General features: G+C 36.4%; 1 protein-coding gene across 1 annotated transcript in view; it reads left to right on the plus strand.

Moving 5' to 3' along the window:
- The window catches only part of LAMA2 (laminin subunit alpha 2), a 615,841-nt gene that overhangs the window by 443,437 nt on the left and 148,867 nt on the right, over positions 1 to 23,537 (plus strand). The window contains 3 exon segments of the mRNA XM_030316311.1: positions 14,401 to 14,417; positions 14,419 to 14,544; positions 18,328 to 18,426. Coding sequence (XP_030172171.1) covers positions 14,401 to 14,417; positions 14,419 to 14,544; positions 18,328 to 18,426 — 242 coding nt within the window.

Consider the following 23,537-nt stretch of genomic DNA (forward strand, 5'->3'; position numbering starts at 1 on the left):
TTTTCTTTGGCCAAAACCCAGTAGTAGAATTACTAGATCATATGGTATCTCTATTTTTAACTTTTTGAGGAACCTCCATACTGCTTTCCACAGTGACTACAACGATTTACATTCCCACCAACAGGGAACAATGATTCCTCTGCATCCTCCCCAACACTTGTTATTTTTTGTCTTTTTGATTCTAGCCATTCTGACAGCTGTAAGGTGATAGATATCTCATCATGGTTTTGATTTGAATTTCCCTGGTGATTAGTATGTTGAGCATCCTTTCATGTGTCTGTTCGCCATCTGTAGGTTTTCTTTGGGAAAATGTCTGCTCAGGTCTTCTGTCGATTTTTAATTGGATTATTTGGTTTTTTACTGTTGAGTTGTAGAAGTTTTTTGTATATTTTGGATATTAGATCCTTACCAGATATATCAATTGCAAATATATTCTTCTATTCAGCAGGTTGTCTTTTAGTTTGGTTAGTTGTTTGCTTTGATGTGCAAAAGCTTTTATTTTGGTGTAATCCCAACAGTTTATTTTTGCTTTTGTTTCCCTTGCCTGAAAAAAACATATCTAGAAAAATGTTGCTAAGGCCAATGTCAAAGAAGTAATGCCTATGTCTTCCCCAAGAATTTTTACGGTTTCAGATCTCACATATAGGTCTTTAATCCATTTTGAGTTTATTTTTCTGTACGATACAAGAAAGTGGTTCAGTTTTATTATTTTGCTTGCAGCTCTCCAGTTTTACCAACACCATTTGTTGAATATACTATCTTCTCCCCATCGTGTAGCTTTGCCTCCTTTGTTGTTGATTAATTCACTATATAAGCCTGGCATTTTCTTTGGACACTTTATTCTGTTCCATTGATCTATGTGTCTGTTGTATCAGACAATACTGTTTTGATTACTACAGCTTTGTGGTATATACTGAAATCTAAAATTGTGATTCTTCTAGTTTTGTTCTTCCTTCTAAAGATTGCTTGGTATATTTGAAGTCTTTTATGGTTTCATGAAGATTTTAGTATAATTTGTTCTATTTCTATAAAAAATGCTATTGGTATTTTGATATGGATTTTATCAAATCTGATTGTTTTGGGTAGTACAGAAATTTTAACAATATTAATTTTTCCAATCCATGAGCATGCGGTGTCTTTCAATTTGTTTGTGTCCTCTTAAATTTCTTTCATCAATGTTTTACAGTTTTTAGAGTACGGGTCTTTCACCTCCTCAAGTTTATTCCCATATATTTTATTATTTTTGCTGAAATTGTAAATGAGATTGATTTCTTTCTTACTTTCTCTTTGTATTATTTCATTATTAATGCATAGAAACCTAACAGATTTCTATATGTTAATTTTGTACCCTGCAACTTTACTGAGTTCATTTGTCAGTACTAACAGTTTTTTGGTGGAGCCTTTAGAGTTTTCTATGCATAGTATCATGTCATCTGCAAATAGTGACATTTTTACTTCCTTCTTACCAATGGCTGCCTTTTGTCTTTTTCTTGTCTGATTGCTATAGCTAGGACTTTCAACACTATGTTGAATGAAAGTGGTGTGTGTGGACATCCTTGTTTATTCCTGATATTAGGGGAAAGCTCTCAGTTTTCACCACTGAGTATGAATAACTGTTGGTTTTTCATATATAGCTTTTATTATGTTGAGGAATATTCTCACTAAATGTACTTTGTTGAGAGTTTTCATTATGAATGGATATTGTATTTTGTCAAATGGTTTTTCTGCATATATTGGAATGATCATGTTTTTTTCCCTTTATTTTGTAATGTGATGTATTATACTGATTTTTAAATAATTTTTAATGTTTGTTTATTTATTTATTTGTGGGGGAGGAGGGACAGAGGGAGAGGGAGAGTATCCCAAGCAGGCTCCCTGATGTCAGCACCCAGCCCAACATGGGGCTTGATCTCACAAACCATGATATCAGGACCTGAGCCAAAATCAAGAGTTAAATGCTTAACCAACTGAGCCACCCAGGTGCCTCTATACTGATTGATTTTTGAATATTGCATCCCTGGAATAAATCCCACTTGATTCTGGTGAATTAATTTTTTTTATTAAAAATTTTTTTTAATGTTTATTTATTTTTGAGAGAGACAGAGACAATGTGAGCAGGGGAGGGGCAGAGAGAATGGGAGACAGAATCCAGAACAGGCTCCAGGCTCCGAGCTGTCAGCACAGAGCCCGACATGGGGCTGGAACCCACAAACTGTGAGATCATGACCTGAGCCTTAGTCGGACGCTCAACCTACTGAGCCACCCAGGCGCCCCATCTGGTGAATTATTTTTTAATGTGTTGTTGATTTCAGTTTGCTAATATTTTGTTGAGAATTTTTGCATCTGTTATCATCAGAGATATTGACCTGTTTTTCTCTTTTCCTTGTAGTACCTTTGTCTGGTTTTGATATCAAGTTAATTTAAAACTGACCTCATAGAATAAATATGGAAGTTTTTCTTTCTCTTCTATTTTTTGGAATAGTGTGAGGAGAATAGGTATTAATTCTTCTTTAAATGTTTGGTAGAATTCATCTGTGAAGCCATCTGGTCTTGGATTTTTGTTTTGGGGGAGTTTTTTTATTACCGATTCAATTTCATTACTTGGAATTGGTCTGTTCAAATTTCCTATATCTTCCTGATTTAGTTTTGGAAGATTATAGGTTCCTAGGAATGTATCCATTTCTTCTACATTGTCTCAATTTGTTGACATATACTTTTTCATAATATTCTCCTATAATTTCTCTGGAGTCAGTTGTTATTTATCCTCCTTCATTTCTGATTTTATTTATTTGAATCCTTTTTCTTTTCTTGATGAATCTGGCTAAAGATTTATCAGTTTTGTTTATCTTTTCAAAGAACAAGCTCCTAATTGGTTTGGTCATTTCTATTGTTGTTTTTAGTCTCTACTTCATTTATTTCTGTTTTAATCTTTATTATTTCCTTTCTTCTACTAGCTCTGGGTTTTGTTTTTTTCTTCTTTTTCTAGCTCTTTTCAGTGTAAGGTTATGTTGTTAATTTAAGATTTTTCTTGTTTCCTGAGGTAGGCCTGTATTGCTATAAACTTCCTTCTTAGAACTTTTTTTTGCTGCATTCCAAGGATTTTTTACCATGTGTTTTGTTTTTATGTGTTTTCATCTATTTTTTTATTTCTTCTTTGATTTCCTGGTTAACCAATTCATCGTTTAGTCTCCATGTATTAAAGCTGGCTTTTAAAATATGCCAAAAAAAGGTAAAGACTGGATATGTTTGGGGACATAGGTTCTTAAATTGTTTCTTCAATGCATTTCAATCATGAAATTGTATTAAATTTAAAATAAAAATAAATTTCAAGGTTGAAGGGAGGGAAAGATAAAGTGTAACATATAATATACACATTATCATATTCAGTTATTGATCATATATGTATATACTCTTTTCAAGTATAATAACATATTTTAATGATAATTGGAGTGGACCTCTAATGTAATTGCATTACTTTCAATATTGTTTTCAAATTAGATTATTAACATTGATATATTTAACTAGATACTGTATAGATGCTCCAAATATAAACTCTAATGTAAACAGTCCTTGAATTTTAAATTATCAATTTTCTTTTATTTCAGAAAAATTTTTAACTTATTTATGTTGAGAGAGAGGGAAAGTGTGCATGCACACACAAGCAAGTGGGGGAGGGGCAAAGAGAAAGAAAGAATCCCAAGCGGTCTCTGTGCTGTCAGTGTGGAACCCAACATGAGGCTCCAACCCACAAGCCGTGAGATCATGACCTGAGCTGAAATCAAGAGTCAGACACTTAACTGACTAAGTCACCCACTTATCCCTAAATTGTCTATTTTCTTAATTATCCAGAAGTAAACTTGAAGTATAAAGATCACATTTGATGTTAAGCACAAAAATTGCAATAATACATTAAAGTCTGTAAGAGATAAAATAATGGGATTATTTTCTGAACATTTGTCATTCTGCCCGTCAACAACAGTGGCTCTATGTTCTTATTCTGTTGGTGATTAATACTTTATATGCATTTACATAAATTTATAAGAAAATTCAACTCATTTTTTTTCTCTTTCACATTGTACATTTTAAATCTCCCAGGGTCCCATGTGGTAACAAAAGTGCCAATACGTCAGTTAGAGTTACATTAGCCTTATAATGTTCATTTGCATTATTCTTGTCCCCCAGAGAAATGTATTTCCCATTGCTCTACATGGTATTCAGTTCAATTGCTATGTCCAGGGAATTTTAATATTTTTCTGGAGGATTAATTAATAGTGATGTTTTTCTTGTACCAAAGAAGTGTTAAGTTATGGAGGTTTTTTTTTATGGGTAGACACCTTTTCTTATGTGTTTATAATTACTTTATAAATAAATATTTCTTTTACATTTTAAGATATTTATAAGACATATTCTTATTTTATAAATGCTGTGTAGATTTTCCTTATGTTGCTGTTAAATATTAGTGATTTTGATTTCTAGAAATGCTATTCCTTACCCTTTATTAGGTTAACTGTAAGAATTGTTGCATAGAATATATTTAGACTTTTCTTCTTTTCTCATATTTAAAAATGTTTTCCTGTTGTGAAAAAATATACCATGCTTCTATTATGTTGGCCTTTTCCAGGACTCAGTTTCTACTACTAGTTTTGAAATGAGATAATTAATCAAGACACAAATAAGGACATAACTGACTTACCTTCAAATCTCTTTTTAATATCTTTCTATATCCTTAAGCTAAATCAGAACAAGAAACCAAAGAATGATTCACCTGGCATGTTTGATCTGCAGAGCTGTTTATCACATGTGATTACAGTGGAATTTTATAAGGCCTGTGAGTGGGAGTGGATGAAGGTAGCCTGGTTTGGGTAAGAGAATATGGATGTAGTAAGAGAAATGTCTTCTGAGAAAAACCTCTTCTGAGCTTAGAGCCCATGCTGTCTTGATTAAGAAAGGAGATAAAGTGGTACTTGTTGTTAAGATGGTACTGATTATAAAAAATAACGTGTTTTTCCTATTAGATAATACGCACTCAGGTGAGTCGTGTGCGTTAGATAGTTAATTTTTCTCTCTTTGGTTAATTTTCTAGAAAACATAATTTAATTTGGCCCTATTGTGGACTTGTATATTTAAAAAAAAATAGACAAAAGCACAATAAATGACCTGGGCATGATTATTGCATTATCTCAAGAGAGCTGCATATTGGTGGAAAGAGTCTATATACTCACTCTAAGGTTAGTTACACAATTAATTTATTTAACAAAGGATATAAAATTGTGCTGTAGAGATTGTGTAACACAGCACATTCAGAAATCATAGACGAGCTTCTCTGGAGCACCTAAGTCCCTAAAATAGACTTGTAGCTGCCATAGACAATTGCCAGTGAGCAAGCTAGAATCTTATGGGATCCAAATGGTGAATTTCTTGTAGGATGTAAGCCTTTTATAGATGGAATTTCCATTACTGTCATGAGGAATTTAAACAAGTAATCTATGTCCTTAATAGTAAATATTTAGAGAGCAGAGTCTCTCATTGTGAGCCAAATTCAACCCACCAACGTAGTCAACCTCACCAATCATAGTCAGTGCCTGGTCATAGTTAACCAATATATATGCCTTCGGATTCTAGGTGTCCTCCAAAGCCCCCTTCACCACACATGGTTCATCATAATAGTAATTCCTTAAAGGTTCACCTGTATTGGGAGTTTACCATCTTCCAGACGCTATATTAAGCACTATTTGCTTTTCTTTTAATTATTGCAGCATCCCTGTATTATGACAACAAAACTGAATTTAGGTGATTTAAGTGATTTTTCCAAGTTTCACAGTGACTTTTCAACAGAGCAATGATTTGAAACTAGGTCTGTCTTGGAAATCTTACTTTCCTCTATGCTGACTACCAATGCAAAACACTGAAAGCAAACATGGGTTTCCCAGTATATTCAACATTAATTAACTCGGTTCTTTATTCATTTACTTCTTGAGCCTAGAGCCGGTGTTACTGCAACAAAGAATAAAGATAAAATGTGCTAACAATGAAAAATTTTAAATATATAGGTACATATATAAATATACATATATGTCAATGTGTACATAGATTTTTTTTCCTGCTAACTGTTGAGACCCTCTTCTCTAAGATTTAAAACATTATGATAGTTATGTAGCAGTTATAATGGATTTTTATTTATCAGAGATTGTCATGTGGAGTCCTGCTGTCTATGCAAGTGAAAAACACACTAGCTGCATGCTCAGATAACTTTCAGAACCTTTTTATGTTTTTCTAATAGGAATAATATGGGATGACACTACAGTATGTTCTTCCCTTACCCATGTAGGTGAGTTCTGAACACACGTTTTGTTGGACTTTCCAAATCAGGATGGACTTCTTAGTACGTTGGGTTACTACAAATCCAACCTCCTCTTCCATCCCTCATTTACAATTTACGTATCATTTTATAAAATGAGAACAACTGCCTGCCTTTCTGAAATTTGAGAATGAGCAAGAAAGACATTATTTAATAGTAAAGTTTTGTACTGTGAATCACAAGACTTGGATTTGTTCACGTCCTATTTTCTACAGATCAGTAGTTAACACAGAACAACTCATGTGATGTTTAAAATAGATTATGAGTCGCATAGTAAAATATATTACTCTTCTAGAGAACAGAAATTAAAATTAGGAGCTGTTGGCAAGATGTTATTCCATCAAAAATGCCTGAAATAGGATTTTACAAATATGAAATTGATGCTTCCTATGTTTATTCATTACATATGAGATATTAGGAATATAAGACCTTTATTATTTGAAATAAATTAAAATGTATTTAAACTATAACATTTAAGATGAGGTTATGCTTGCCGGTTTTGCAAAAGCAATCATAAAGTGTGTTTTTTTTATCCGCAACCTAAGGTGTAAACCTAGCTAAATGTGATAAGCACACCTTAATTCAGTAAAATATACATCTTTCAGCCACTTGGTGAAAGCTGAGGTCTGAGTTTTCATCCTACATTGACCCTGATCTGCAGAGATGATCAAGATTATTTTTTTTTAATATCCAGTTGTCAGTAAGGATCTTATCACAATAATGCAGAGGCCCGTATATTGTCACTACAACACAGCTGCACTCCTGTAATCAGAGATGATTGCTAATGGCAATTATTGCTCCCTGTAAATGAGAGTAGGAAGAAGATAGTGAAATGGGGTGGATCACTGTAAAGAAAATGAGACATTCCCTAATAAAAGATGTTGAGAAAACATCCGTTGACCTCCTGATGCTGTTTAATGAGTTATGGCTTTGCTTGTGGGACATGTGATCACCCTCCATCCTAGCCCTTTAAATGCCATCCTCTTTCTGCTCCCACTTAATCCCTAGTGGGACTCAAAAGCCAGTATGTATACTGTAGTTTTCTACATCTCTAAGCTGTCGTAGGTTGTTCAAATCAAGAAATCATGGAATCTATAAAAGCAACTTCTGTTCATCCTGTTTGTACTTTATCGGCACCTGTTTTGTTAGTAAAAGATGCTTTGAGACTTTTGTCAACCTTCTTAGCATAGGTCTGGGATTATGAGATTGTAGAACAGCAACTATCACTCTGATTCTAGGTAGTTTTCCCAGTTACTGGTGCTCAGTCTCAGTGGTTTGCAGATCACATTGAGAAAGCTGTGCTATTAATGGGAGGAGTTTTGCTGTTGAACTTTCATATCCAGGATCAGTCTTAATTTTCTGTCAGGCTTTATTTTAAGAATAAACTCCATTTGGTTACAGTTTTCACTGTTCTAGATCCAAGCAGTTCAATGACCTCGAAGAACAATAGAATCATATGATCTTCAAGTTAGAGGAAGTCTTATAAGTAAGATAGTCAGATTGTCTTTTCTGTGGTGTCCCTGTAACGGACCATCTCCTGATGCCAGGAAGTATATGCTGTCATGGTATGGCTCTAGAACATTTGAATCCTGGCTGGCCACGTACAAGTTGTGTGACATCATTTCTAGATCTTTTCTAAACCTCATTTCATCATCTGTAAAATGGAAACAAAATACTACATGCATATATGTGAAGAACCTACTCACAAGAGGTGCTCAATAAATTCTAAGCATATTGTCATCCTGGTTATTATTTGACCATTTTTTTTTCAAAAACATGATGTTTTGTGCAGTTTATCAGTTTCTGATGAAATATTTAGGTTGGCTGATTTCTGGTTGTCTATAATTATCTCTAATTCTAGGCTCTTCAAGTCACTGAAAATGCCCTTTATGACCACCTTATATTTTCTCCTTTAAGTTTTCAAATGGCAATATTTATAGACTCATAAATGTGATGATTATGACTACTTTTCTCATCTTTTAAATGAGAATATTAATAGTATTTATTTCACAGAATTGCTGTGAACATTAAATGAGATAACAGTGCAATGCGAAAGAGCATATTGCCTGCTATGTAGTGAATATTATATAAATAAAAGTTACTATCCCATATTATTATAGAGCTTGCAAAAAAGTTTCCTCTTTTTTTGGAAAATATACGCCATTCTTGAGCCATTTTGAACTTGTGTTCTATATATATATACATATACATATATATATATATATATACATGTATATATATATACACACATATATGTATATATACACACATATATACATGTATATATACACATATATACATATGTATATATACATATGTATATATATATACATGTGTATATATACACACATATATATGTATGTATATACATACACATACACATACATATACATATATATAAATACATATACACACATTTATATATGTACACACATATATATGCACTTCTGTACATATATGCAATTCTGTACAGAATTTTTTGAACATATATATAAGTATTAAAAATTAACTTAAAATTAATATGTAAAAATTTATATATCAAATATATAAATTATATACAATATATAAAATAACTTGGTACATGAACAAATTCATCAGCCTCATCTAAAGCCTACAGAACCTTTTCCTTTATTCAAAGAAATAACAGGCAAAACAACCCCTTCTCAATCAGTTTAAAACCAAATTTTAGAAGATATTATTTCTACATAATAATAAGTTCTAGGTATATGCCATTCTAAAAGTTTCTTCTTGAAGGGGAAAGGGAAAAGAGCGAAATATAAAACCCATATCCTAGGAACTATCAAGGGCCTTGATGTAAAAGAGTTAAATTAAACCATGAGTATAAGTACACAAATTGTATCTTTTGTTAGCAATGTATATTTATTTATTCATTTATCCCTATTTTATCAGAGCAGACAATTTATGTCTCTTTACCTAAAATTGGTTAATGGGTTTGGCCTTTTCAAAAATACTCCATGCACTCATTTCAGCTTTAGCTTCTCTGGTGTGGATGTAGTGTGTGAATTTTTTGTGACAGTAAGCCAGTAGTTATTATGCATGGGGGACTCTGGTAGAAATGCAGTATTTTGTACTAATTGCTAGCAGAACGATCTGTAATATCAGCTGTATGATTTGTCCCTTACATGTGCCCAGCTATAACGATCTGAATTTAGTACCACATTTGTTAATATTAGACACGAATTCATCCTGACACTTTTATAGGCAAAGCCTCAGAAACATTTAGTCATGCAAAATATAATCATAGTCTTGAAATATTTGCTTTTGCTTCCATGCAGTTTAGGCAGGATCTCACATTATAACCTTATCTCTTACTGAATAGAATGGTTTGAAGAGGTTCTTTTGGGGTCCTGATTATAAGATAGGTGTTTAATTTACACTGAGTTGTTACTGCACCCTTATCAAAGAACAATTGTTTACATAACGTGAGTATTCCATGTCTCTATACACTCTTCAAAGCTTCGCTCTCATAGTGAATTAAATGTGGTTTTAATTTGCATCCCACTTTTAGTGTTTGTTGCCAGACATTTCAGACTTTTTGAGGGCAAATAAAAGTAACTTGTGGTATAAGTAAAATATTTTGTGTCAAAATAAAATAGCCAACCATTATGTAAAAGGCACATTTCCGTATGTGTTTATCTTATAACTGCATGAACTAGACTTATATAGAAGCTTTGAAAAAATCCCCATGGCTGTCATATCCATAAGTCTTTCTGACCCATTTGGACAGATGTTACTATATTACTTGGAGCATACTATAAAACTTCCCTCTCACTTATGGAAATGTGCTCATACTTTGTTCCCCAAAAAGCAAATGCAGAGACCATAACACATGAGATAATAATAGACCTTTGGACACAGAGACATAAAATGGAATGTATGAATCCTTGGAAGAGCAATTAAATACATTTTCATTTCAACAACTGAAGATGAGGAACCAAAACAGATGGGCAGGGGGTAGAATAAATGAGAGAAAAATCAGTATTTATCATGCCTCTTGGCATTCTAGCTCACCAATTTACTCCGTAGTGTATTACAGTAAATCAGATCTAGTTCTGCATTCCAGTGCTTGATTTATTCTTGTGTGAAGTAAACACTGAGAAAACTCTTCCCTGGAAATTTCTGGAGCCATCAGTGAGGAGCCTCTAGCCACACTATTATCAGTGAATTGACTCAATTTCTTCTTGGAAATAGGTAGGTTATCAATTATAAATACATTAGAGAAAGGGTTAGCAAAGGATTCCTGAAGAACACACTGCCCTAAAAAGCATGGCGAGACATCCTATTGTGAAGTATCTTTCAAGATCGTGAAAGTGAAAAAGAGCGTATTGCTTGCTTACATCCTGGGAACATCTGCCCAAAATCCGTCTTCACTAGAAGTTGGATGGAACTTTCTTACAATGATGAACTTGGCCTCAATGGGAAAGGAACCTCTGTTACCTTCCTAACTTTTAATGAAATTAATCATCTTTACTAGTATTTGTTTTTAGCCTGTGAATTTCAACTCGTAAGTCCCTGATCTGAATTTGAACTCTAAATCACACTTGACAAAACTTGGGGCAGAGTACCAGTTGTGTATCGCTGCCACTCCAAAATCCAATAGCTTAAAACAGCAACTGTATATATCCTCGGGTTTCTGTAGATTGGCAATTTGGGCTGAGCTCCAGTGGACAGTTCTTTTGTTGTCATGCCAGGGGGGCCTTATTCACACAATGGGGCCACAGCTGGAATGGTGGGGCCTGCCTTTCTCTTGCTCACAGCTGCCTCTCTTCCTCAAGAAGGCTCATCTGGGATTATTCATAAGGCTGCGGGGTTCCAAGAATGTGAAAGCAGAAAATGCTGAACCCCTTGAAGCTGTGGCTCAAGGGTCCCACGGTATTCCTCTGACACCCTCTGTGGGTCAGAGTGTGTCATAAATTCAACCCAGATTCAAGGGGAGAGAAATAGACCCTACCTCATACTGGGAGAACAGGAAAGAAGTGGTGACCATTTTTAATCCACTCCAGAATCGAGCATTGCCTTTATCTGGTCTGTAACCCGTCTGTGTTGTTCCTTTCTTGATAAGATTTTGTATCTTTTTTTCTTGCCCTTCCTCCAGCCGAATAACTCTTTCCTGGGTCAAAATTGAATTACCTCAAAAGAAAAAGAACCTGAATTATTTTATGCGGGCATAGTAACAACCATCTCCCGACATTCGTGGTCTCTGCCTCTCTAATCACAAGCCAGTTTTCTTTTACCATTGTTTTTATTGTGTTCTCCTGTTCCTCACCTATCTGTGTGGCTCTCTCATTCCCATCTCATTATCATTTTCTTCCATTTAGACAATTCCTGTTTGACCACTCTGTTTCTTCCTCTCTCCCTCCTTCCCTCCATTTCTCTCTCTTCTTCTAACACTTTGATCTTCTCCAAAATACTTTTTGCTCTTCTTTACAAAGATAGTAGTAAGCAAATATATTTCACTGTGTCTGCTATGTGCAAGGCACCATTCCTAAACACTGTGACCAAAGGTGATTGAGGTCCCTTCTCTGGTGTGGAAGAAGCCATAAAGTAATAAGATAGTCATACACGAAATTAGTAAGATACCAAGACAAAGGGAATGCCAGGGTGATTGGGGGAGACGGTAATTTCAGAGTCATCATGGCCTTCCCGTCTGAGGAAGTAACCCTTGAGCACTTGACCTGAACATCCAGGAGCCACATAGGGGAAGATGGAGGGAGAAGTGTCCTAGGCAGAGGAGACAACACGCAAAATGATATCTTGCTTCTTTAGACTAAGCATCCCTGAAGCTTATCATCTCAAACAGTGGTTCTAACCCTGGCTGCATGATAGGATCATCTGTAATCTCTTAAAAATCCTGATTCCTAGGCCTTACCCCAGACCTAAGAAATCAGATGCTCTGACGTTGGAGGTGGGAAGAACGTGGATATCTGCATTTTATAAATCCCCACATGGCTCTAATGTGCAGCCAAAATGGAGACCAACCAGCCAGCAGCACTGCTTTTCAAACACTAACATGTATAGATCACATGGGAATCTTTCTAAAATGCAGATTCTGATCCACTGGATCTAGAGTGGCCCCAGATTGTGCATGTCCAATAAACTCCCAGGTGACGTCACTGCTGCCAGTCTGGTTACCACTAGACCAGAAGTATCAGTATTTACCTGAGAGCTTGTTAGGAAAGCACATTCTCGGTCAGAGAATCAGAAGCCAGAACATTCTTCAGACGATTTTGAGACCCACTAACATTTGAGAGAACCAGACTGTGTCTTGATGTTTAGGCATAGCCAGTTTGGCACCTAATTATGTTGCAGGTTGTGTTTTCTGTGAGTGTTTCGTGTAGACAAGCGTGTTAAAGCTTCTCCAGGACTCGCATTGAGCTGGGAGCGGGAAGGTGCGATGCTGTGTTCTTTACACTGAGTTTCCATGCAGAGCAAGTTCCCTTTCGTTCTGGTTAGCAGAAGAGGAAGAGAACACAGCTCTAGTCCCACACTTCGGCTCCTGCGTCCAAAGCCTCTTTGTTCACTCCGCTGGAGAAGCTCCTGCAGGTGCAGCTGTACAGTTGCAGGTATCACCTGTAAGGAGCTGATTTATTAAAAGCCCTGCTGGGGCAGTTTAATCCCTGTGAGGGGATATTGTAACTCACCTCTAACTGCTGTCCTATCAAAAAAATCACCCTCTGTACTACTTCTCTTTAGTTACAAGCTTCAGTTAATAGTTTTCTCTCCATTAGGCAGCTCAGGGGAGTGCTGTGAAGAGACCTAATTGAATTCTTGCCAATTTGGGGCATGGTCCAAACCTGCTCCAGGCTTGGTATCTTCCATGTTATGTATTTACCTCTCTTCTAATATGCATAGTTTTGATACCTCCTTCTGTTGCATATATGCTGGATATTATAACCATATCCATAAATGTGTATCATCAACACGGTAGGACATGCTCCTTGGCATGGAGAAGCTGCATCTCACTGCTCTGATGCAAAGGGTAGAGAAAAAAAAAAATTGAACTGAGAAGTTCGAACTGACTACGGATATATTTAAAATCCTACAAAGAATTCATGTCTTTTCATTGTAGAAATCCTACTGCTTATGAAACGAATCTAATAATGAAAAGGCAATCCTTTTTTTTTCTCTCTAATGACTCTACCACCAGCCCCCCATCTACTACACCAAATTTGAATAGTCCTCTTTCTAACTGTTGGAAATATTATACATAGAACACTAACACTTTGGGCTGCTTAAGGAATAACATTTTCCTGGCCCTTCTCAATAATTTAGCTACAAGACTGGATGGGGTTAATTAGCAAAGCAGGAATTTGTGAGAGCGTGTGGAATGAGGGGTGCTCATGGGCTTGAAAGCTTAAAGAGGAGAAGTTGGCAAGTACGTAGGTAAGTAAGGTAAATAAATCAATACATTATCACGAGCAAAAGACCACAAGTTATAAAAAGCAAAGTTCTTTCCCTTTTCTTTTTTCTTTAAAATAATTCTTTTCAGTAGCTGTCAAGCTGAAACGTTGTACAGTTTGGGGATATGCGGTGTACCCGGTACTCAAAGTGTGTAGAGACCCAGTTGCTACAGATGCTCCACATGCATTTTTAGACACTGGAGCATGTTTTATTCCCTAGTTCCAGATGTCCTCTAGATTGCTTATGCGGAAATTCTGGAACATTTATAATGTTGTGTTGCACGCCTTACCTCTCGTACTTCTGCAATATGCTTGTTTCCCTCAAAATCCGTTTGCTCCTCCTCTTTGGTTCCTCAGCTTATGTCGCTGTCCATATTTCAGCTTTCTGGGCAACAGGCATGTCTGCTCTTCTGTTGTTCTTTTCGTTTTGTTTTTTGTTGTTGTTGTTTTTTTTTTTTTTTTCAACTGTCACCCATCTGAAAGCGTTAATTATCTAAGATGAGCAGCAGCATCTCTAGCAGAATTATACTTGGGCCATAAAATATTTCATAGCTGAAATCTCTGAACATCTGCCTGGGATACTTAACAGAAGTAATATTCTGTGTTGTTTCCCGCTCACAGTTTGTGGAGATGAATGCAACGGGCCTTCTTCTCGGTGACTTGGCTCGCCTGGAGCAGATGGCCATGAGCGTCAACCTCACTGGCCCGCTGCCTGCCCCATATACGATGCTGTATGGCCTTGAAAATAGGACTCAAGAACTAAAGGTAGGTTGGAGCAGTGACAGGAAGAGCCTGGCAAAATATGACAGAAGCTTCCCAAGGGGCAATCATTGATAAATTTTTCTTCCCATCGCCGCAAATCAAGGAATTCAGCCAGTGAGGAAATTCAGAGACTTTCTAAAGCAGTACTTTTCAAATTTGAGCACTATAATATACAGATTGCTATTAAGGGAAAGAGGCTTACGTACCCCCAGTGCTTGGCCTAAATCAGCTTTATTATGTTATTTAAATATGTACAAACATAAAATCAGGTATGAATTCCCTATACTCAGAGCTCTATAAAACCAAAACACATTAATCCTTACAAAAGCCTAAAAAAACCAGTAAAATTAAAATTAAAAACATTAATATAAAATAACAGATGATTTTGCTGAAAGCAAATTGCAACAGAATCCTGACTACTTCCACACGGGTTCTTTGATCAGTATGTTGCATGTAACTTGTACTATTCCACAATATGAACTACAGAGCCCCTTGCAAGGGGCCCTAAAATGACATTTGGCATCACTTGACAAGTTCAATGATTTATGCGCTCGATCTGCCATATGATCAAACATGCATGCAAAGATAGGTTTTGAGATCATGTCGTCCTATCCGTCTCTCAGGTGCCCAGCCTGAGTTCCAGAAATGCTACATTAACATTTAAGTTTCCTGTCAAAGTGAAAGCACAAGATTAAAATTTGGAACTGGAGAGCTAGCAGACCTTTGAAAATACTTCAACAAGAGCTAATTTGAGTAACACTAATCTAAAACCTTGTGGAACCTTGTGGTAGTTGGTGGGATAGGAGGAAACGTTAAGGAAATTAGGGTTCATCTAATGACAAAAATGAAAAGTAACTACTTTATATACTATCAGTCAATGGTCAGGTGTTTTTGTTTGTTTTGGTTTGGTTTTTTTTTGTTTTGTTTTGTTTTGTTTTTGAGAAATTCTCATTGATTTCAGTGTTGTTCTTGGTCCCCTGGGGGTTTCATGACTCCTATCCTGTGGTCACTACCCTCAGGAAGCTTACAGTCTATGTACTTAAAACAATAATTAAACAATCAGCACAATCACCATGTGCTTTATAAAAATTTGATTTACAATAGATTACAAAGATTGGAGAAATGGTAATATTCAGAATAACCAGGGAATGCATTATTAATGAGAGCATCATTTGTGTTGGAACTTGAAGGATAGACACAGTTTTAATAGGCAGAGAATATTGGCAAGGACGGAGGAAAAACCTAAGATTTATTCACTGGGCACTGGCAGATATTCTTCTAGGGGAATATATTCTGTAATCTGGATCATGGCCTTTAAGGTAAGCATTATTATTCCTCTTTTCCAGAAGAAGAAACAATAGTGATGACAGTGAGATATAACACTTACTGATGATTATCTCTGTGCTAAGCAATTAAGTGACTAAAGTCTTACATGAATTATCACACATAAATCTTACAGAAACTCCAAAAAGTAGGAAAGAAAATACGGTATCTTTTATGTTTTGATTTTGGTTTGTTTGTTTGTTTGTTTCAGGTAGGGAAACTAAAGCACAGAAAAGTTAGAGACACAAGATCACATAGCTATTAAATGCAGAGCCAGGATTTGAATAGAGGCCACTGTAATTTTAGGGCTGATGAGGATGAAACCACCTTTGTAAAGCTCAGAGAGAGAAAATGACTTCCCTGGAAGGGCCAAGCCTGCCAGTGATGTGGCCCTCCTGGCCCTGGGTTCATACATGCTCTTGTCATGGAGGCTAAGAGAGCAGGTGAGCCGAGGCGGAGCTGGGAATTCACAAGGCCTGTCTGTTTGATATCAGAAGGCAGCATGCTAGTAAAACATAAAGCTAGAAACTGGAGTGGAGCAGGGTGATATGAAGGACAACCTTGAAAGCTAGTCAGCGGAATCTGAGTTTACCTTGTAGGCCTGGCATTCAGGAATGTAAAGAGTTTTATAAGGAAGACTCTGGTCATTTATTTTCCTTATTCCCCCTTATCCATGGTTTCAGTTACCCACAGTCAACCATGGTTCACAAGCAGATGAGACTCCTTCTGACTTCTCACCAGGTCAGTAAGTAGCCTAATGCTCCATGACAGTGCCTGTGTCATTCACCTCACTTCATCTCGTTATGTAGGCATTTTATCATCTCACATCATCACAAGAAGGGTGAGTACAGTCCAGCAAGATATTTTGAGAAAGAGAGAGAGAGAGACTACATTCACATATCTTTAATTACAGTATGTCTTTATAACTGTTCTATTTTATTATTGTTGTAAATTTCTTACTGTGCCTAATTTATAAATTAAACTTTATCGTAGGTACATAGACATAAGGAAAAAATGGTATATACAGAGTTCCTTATTATCAGCAGTTTCAGGCATCCACTGAGAATCTTTGGATGTGTCCCCTGTGGATGAGGGGGACCTACTGTACATGGAAGGAATACAAAGAAAGGAAACTAAACTAGGAAAGCCGATACTTCAGGAGGACATAAGCAATTTTTAAAATAATACATAAGCACCAGATAAAGAAGTAAAGGCCCTATGGGAAGAGGTTCCAATCTGTGGCTGTCACCTAAGCCAGGTGACACAGTACTTCCCAAGGGCTGACTGAGTGCTGGTCAACACAACCTTGATTTTCCTTAAAGCCCAGCCTTTCTTGATTCTGTGTTTTTGTTCTTCTTCTACAATTTATTTAATACCCAGATGCTTGGTATCCTATTTCGATATTTTTAGATGGTAATATTTTACCTCTTTGTTCAGTCCCTTTCCTGTGTCACTGCTCTGGTTGCAGCCAGAGACCACAGAGAACAGAGCCTTTATTGACTCATTGCAACTAGGGACACCGAACACCTTGGGGAATTGGGGCATGTCTCAGTAAGAGGGTAGTAGAAATGACTTAGAGTATTTGGGTTTGTGCTCGGTGTTGGGGGGCAGGTTTCAGGAAGCAGGGATTTGGGCTGGGTTAGGAATTGGGGGTAATTGATTCTTCTAATGAATCTTATCTAGAAGGAGGGAAGAACAAGGGAGGCTAACGCTATGTTTTCTTAAGAGACAGTGGTCACTCAGATTTGACAACAAATGAATTTTTGGTATTTTTGTGGTCTGCACAGAGACCATGGATTTTTGTCTGTGTGTAGACAAGATTATGGAACGGTCTCATGTTTTCTTTCATGCATCACTGTCAGAGAGTGACCCTGTCTAGCATTAGTGTTCTGTGAGATTGATTACGTTCAACAGGAGAAGAAAACAGCATTGCTGTGAGTGGCAGACCAGCTCCTCCAATATTGAGGCCAGACCAGTTAGTTAGTGCCGGGCCAGGTCCCTCTGTCAAAGGCTCCTGTTCTCTTTCTTTCTTGTAAACAGTATCTCTGTTTGGTTGAACTGGGAGCCTGAAACAATCATGCATGGTTCATCTTGACTATCCCCCTTACTGGCCATGTGGTCTTGTGTAAGTTTTAACTTTCTTGGAGCCATAGTTTGCTCAGACACAAGACAAAATAGCATTTACCTCATACAACTGTTGTAGGAATTACATGAAAAAACAAAACAAAACAAAAAAGCCTAGCACAGAGTAATATCTCAATACATGACTGCAATTTGTATTACTTGCCAGGATATTCTTCTGCATAGCACTTTGTAGATATGTGCCCAATTGAAATGGTTTCTTTATCTTTTCTTTGAAGGTGAGAAATACCTCGGATATAAAGGGAAACTGTTCTGTTAAATGTTCAACCCCATGATCACTGCAAAACCATTTACTAAAATGTTTATGGAAATGTTTTTCAGCATTTGCTCTCACCTCAGCGAGCCCCAGAGAGGCTCATTCAATTGGCAGAAGGCAATCTGAACACACTCGTGATGGAAATGAATGAGCTTCTGACCAGGGTAAGTTGGGAAGACCACGAATCCTCTTAAAGCAGATAGACCCTGTATGTTAATGAAAATTACATCACATTTCTGAAATGCAAATCTTGTCTCTAATTCCCAATTTGGTGCACGAAGTAAATGTATTTTGATCTGCCACTGCTTCCTCAAAGAAAAACTTAGCATCAAAGAAGTTTGTGAAACTTGGACAGTGTCAAGGACAAAGGCTAAAAATACCAGAGTGACAGTGTATTTTGAAAACTCAACCCAGTCGCATGTAAAGTCTTTATCAATTCTGAATTCCAACAGCACTGTCTTTGACTATGTAAGGGAAAAGAAAAACAAATGAAAATACTTACAGAGGCTTTGATCTCATCACGGGGTATTTGCATTTGTATAGAAATAGTCTAAATCAGTAGTCCTACACAAAAGAGGAAATCTTTATTGTGAAAATCCAAAGCATTTAAGACCCTTTTAAAAGTTAGAATGTAAAGTCCGTGTTACATTTATCAGACTTTTTAAGGAATTGGGTGTTTTCAACTTTCAAAACTGCAAAAGGGTAAAATTTCTTTTTTGCTGTTAGAGAATAAAGAAAACAACAAAATTTCGCCATCTTGTGGCCAGAAAACTGCATGAACAGAAAACTGACCTGTAATTTAGGCATCCAGTCGGATTATCTAAGAGCTTTAAATGGCAAAGAATATTGGAGCTAGAAGCTCTTACATACTATCTAGTTCATTTCTTCTTTATTTGTTTAAGAACAGATACCTCACGTTGTGACAGTGAAATGAATTACCTATGGCTACATAATTCACTAGACTCAGGAACCTAAGTGGAACCTAGGCTCCAGATTCCCATTGGCCTAGTACAGTTTCCACCACACAAGCATGCTGCAAGGTTTAGGAAAATTTCTGTAGGGAAATCAAATCAGCTTCTGAGCACAGAACACTAAACAATGGCCTTGATATCACAAATAGCATATTAAACACTTTTTCAGAATCTTGTACCAGCAAGATACAGAATAGGGTTTCTTGCCAGATATAGTTAGTATTAATTAGATTAATGTACACTTATCTCCTATTAATTTAATAGTTAATACTTTTGTATTTGTTATGTAAATACAAATAAATAAGAAATTTTAAACCAATCACAGCAAAGTAAACTCAATTCAACAAGCACTTCTGAATGTTCGCCCAAGCTGGGTGTTTACAGACGAAAGACACAAATGAAGCTGTCTTTGTCTTCAATGAACTTGAATCTAGTTTGTGTGTGTGTGCATGTGTGTATATGTGTGTGTATACATATGTATTTAAATGTATGGAGAGTAATATGGGACAACTGCATGCAAATATATAATAAAACATTAAATAAAAAGAGGAACAAGAAATGCACCTGAGAAACACATGCAAATGAAATAAGTTAATCTTGTTATGTTAATTAGGGAATATTCCATGGAACCGGGGACACTTCATTTATTCATTCATTTTATCAATACTTATTGGGCATCTACCATGGTCTAGGTACTCTGTCAGAATGACAGACACTGGGGATAGAGGTATAAACAAGCCTGACACAATTATTATCTCAATGATCTGATTACAGCCTAATGATCTAAGCCTGGAAACATAAATATTTTACTAGGAAAGTCATACCTTTATGTGTTAGCCTACATCATTTCATCTCTTCAGCAGACTCTCCAATAGTGAATAAAATTTTAAAAATAGACTTTATATGTTAGAAAAGTTTAAGGTTAAAAGCAAAGCTGAGGGGCACCTGGGTGGCTCAGTCACTTAAGCCTCTGACTTCGGCTCAGGTCATGATCTTACCATTTGTGAGTTCGAGCCCCACATCAGGCTCTCTGCTGAGCCCGTTCCAGATCCTGTGTCCTCTTCTCTCTCTCTGCCCCTCCCCTGATCATGCTGTCTCTTTTTCTCTCTCTCTCAAAATAAATAAGCGTAAAATAAAATCAAAGTTGATTGAAAGTACAGAGTATTACTATATACCCCCAATCCTACACATACATATCCTCCCCCATTATTAACACCCCCCACTCCCAGAGGGGTACATTTGTTACAATAAATGAAGCTACACTGACACATCATTATCACTAAAAGTTCATAGTTGACTTTTGGGTTCCCTCATGGTGTACATTCTATGGGTTTTGACAAATGTTTAATGACCTGTCTCCACCATTATAGGATCATACAGAATAGTTTCACTGCCCTAAAAACACTCTGTGCTCCAACTACTCACGACCCCTCCTCTCAAACCACTGCAAAACTGATCTTTTTACTGTCTCTATAGTTTCGTCTTTTGCAGAGTATTGTATAGTTGGAATCATACAGTATGTAGCCTTTTCACACTGGCTTCTTGCACTTAGTAGGATCCATTTAAGTTTCCTCCGTCTCTTTTCATGGCTTGATTGCTCATTTCTTTTTTAGCGCTGAATAATATTTTCCATTGTCTGATTGTACTACAGTTTATTTAGCCATTCAGCTACTAAAGGACATCTGGGTTGCTTCCAAGTTTTGGCAATACGAATAAAGCTACTATATACATTTGCATACATAAGTTTTCAATACATTTTTGTAAATACCAAGGAGCTGAATTGGTGGATCATATAGTAAAGTGTGTTTCATTTTGTAAGAAATCACCAAACTATCCTCCAAATTGGCGGCACCATTTTGCATCTCACCGGCAATAAAGAAGACTTCCAATTGTTCCACATCCTCCCCAGAATTTGGTGGTGTCAGTGTTTTGAATTTTGGCCATTCTAATAGGTGTAGAGCTGTATCTCCTTGTTTTAATTTATAGTTCCCTAATGATATATGATGCCAAGCATTTTTTTCATATGTTTATTTGCTATCTGTATGTTCATCATCTTTGGTGAGATGTCTGTTCAGATCTTCACTATGGTCTGAGTGTTTTGTCACTTCCAAAATTGCTGTGTTGACGTTCTAACTGCCAGGATGATGATAATAGGAGGCGAAGCCTTTGAGAAGTGATTAGTTCATGAATGTGGAGCCCTCATGAATGGAATCAGTGCTGTTACTAAAGGAACTCCTGTAAAAGAGAGATCCTTTTCCCCCTCCTTGCCATATGAAGAAGACACAGTGAAAAATGACACCAGGAAGTGAGTCCTCACCAGACACCGAATCTGCTAGGGACTTGATCTTGTCCTTCCCAATCTCTAGAACAATGAGAAATAAACTTTGGTTGTTTATAAGCCACCTAGTGCATCGTATTTTGTTATGACAACCCAGATGGACTAAGTCTTTTCTCATTTTTTTTTTTTTTAGTTGTGTTGTTTTCTTATTATTGAGCTTTAAGAGGTCTTTGTATATTTTGGATCATAGCCCTTTTTCAGATATGTCTTTTGCAAATATTTCCCCCCAGTCTGTGGTTTGCTTTCTCATTCTCTTGACAGCATCTTTCACAGTACAGAACTTTTTAATTTTAATGAAGTCTAACTTATCAATTATTTCTTTCATGGATTATACCTTTGGTGTTGTATCTAAAATGTTGTCACCATATTCAAGGTCATCTGTATTTTCTCCTGTGGTATTGTCTAGGTGCTTTATAGTTTTGTATTTTACAATTAGGTCTATGATCCAATTTCAGTTACTTCCAATACCATTCTTAAATAAACTTGTTATTTTAGAATAGCTTTAGATTTATAGAAAAGTTACAAAGATAAGACAGAGATTTCCTCCAGGACCCATACCTGGTTTCCCCTACTGTTACTTTCTTCGTATGGTATGTCTATCACAACTAATGAACTAATATTGAGCCATTATTATTAATCAAAAACTGTACTTTACTCAGATTTCTTCAGTTTTCACTTAATGTCTTTATATTATTCCAGAATCCCATCCAAGATACTGCATTACATTTAGTCATGTCTTCTTAGACTATACACTGAGATTTAGACTTTCTTTGTTTTTGATGATTTTGATAGTTTTGACAAGTACATATAATTTGCGGGGTGTCCCTCAGTTGGATTTTGCCTCATGTTTTTGTGATCAAAATATGGAGTATGGAGTTATGGGTTTTTGTGGGAAAGACCAAAGAGGTAAAGTAGCATCCGTATCACATCAAATTAAGAACACATGCAATCAATATGTCTTATTATACTGATGGTGATCTTGATCACATGGCTGAGGTAATGTTTGCCAGATTCGTCTACTGTAAAGTTATTCCTTTTCCTCTTACCACACTGCAAGACCATTTTTATCTGTGAATTCTTTAGATTTTATAACACAAAAAGCCTAGAAATAAGACTGCTGAAAGCAAAGATCTCCTTGATAATGTGAGGATGAGGAGAAAAATGGAAATCCTCATTTATGAATTAATCTTATCTCTATCACATTTATAATTAGAAACATAACTCTCATGGAGACCTTAGATACTCAAGTCTTCATGATCAGTTCGTTCCCCATGGTCAAGCTGCTTAATAATCCGAAGGTGAATTGATACACATGGCATCATTTCTATAAGATACGATACTGGATATTGGAAATATCCAATAGTATCAGCCTAAGACCATCAGTACCTTCATCTTACAGCCTTATCACCCAGCCAGCGTTTGGGACCAGAATCTGAGAAGTGCAGTAGCCATGATTTCCATTGCCTACATTAAAGGAGACAGTGCCTTAAACTAGGGGCCCATACTGGAGTTACCTGGGGCCGAGTCTCACCCCCAAAGGGGCTGTGATATAATTGGCCTGAGGTGCAGTAAGTGCACTGGGATTTTCAAGAACTCTTTGGATGATTCTGATGTCAGCCAAGATTGAAAATTACTGTGGGCTTATAATCACCTGATAGTTCCAGTTCCCTTTCCTCTGGAAAGTTCTTTCACTTGTATAGTTGATGTTTTTGATGCTTCTTTTCTTCTGCTTTGGTGGCCAACCAGGCACTTTAGGACTAACATATTCTTTAGATTTCTTAAAGCATTTGGTGAGTCTCATCCTACATAGCTGGTGTGTGTGTTGCCCTCTCTCTTTCAAGTGCTTATATGTGTTGTGCTCATTTTTTCATGGAGCAATCTAGTTTTATAATGACCTTGGTAAAGAGAATCATATTCTTCCCCAAACTAACACTTATCATTTATTTTATATAATTTTGTGAGTGTG

This window comes from Lynx canadensis, chromosome B2 (assembly GCF_007474595.2).
Source record: "Lynx canadensis isolate LIC74 chromosome B2, mLynCan4.pri.v2, whole genome shotgun sequence".
NCBI classification, from domain to species: Eukaryota; Metazoa; Chordata; class Mammalia; order Carnivora; family Felidae; genus Lynx; species Lynx canadensis.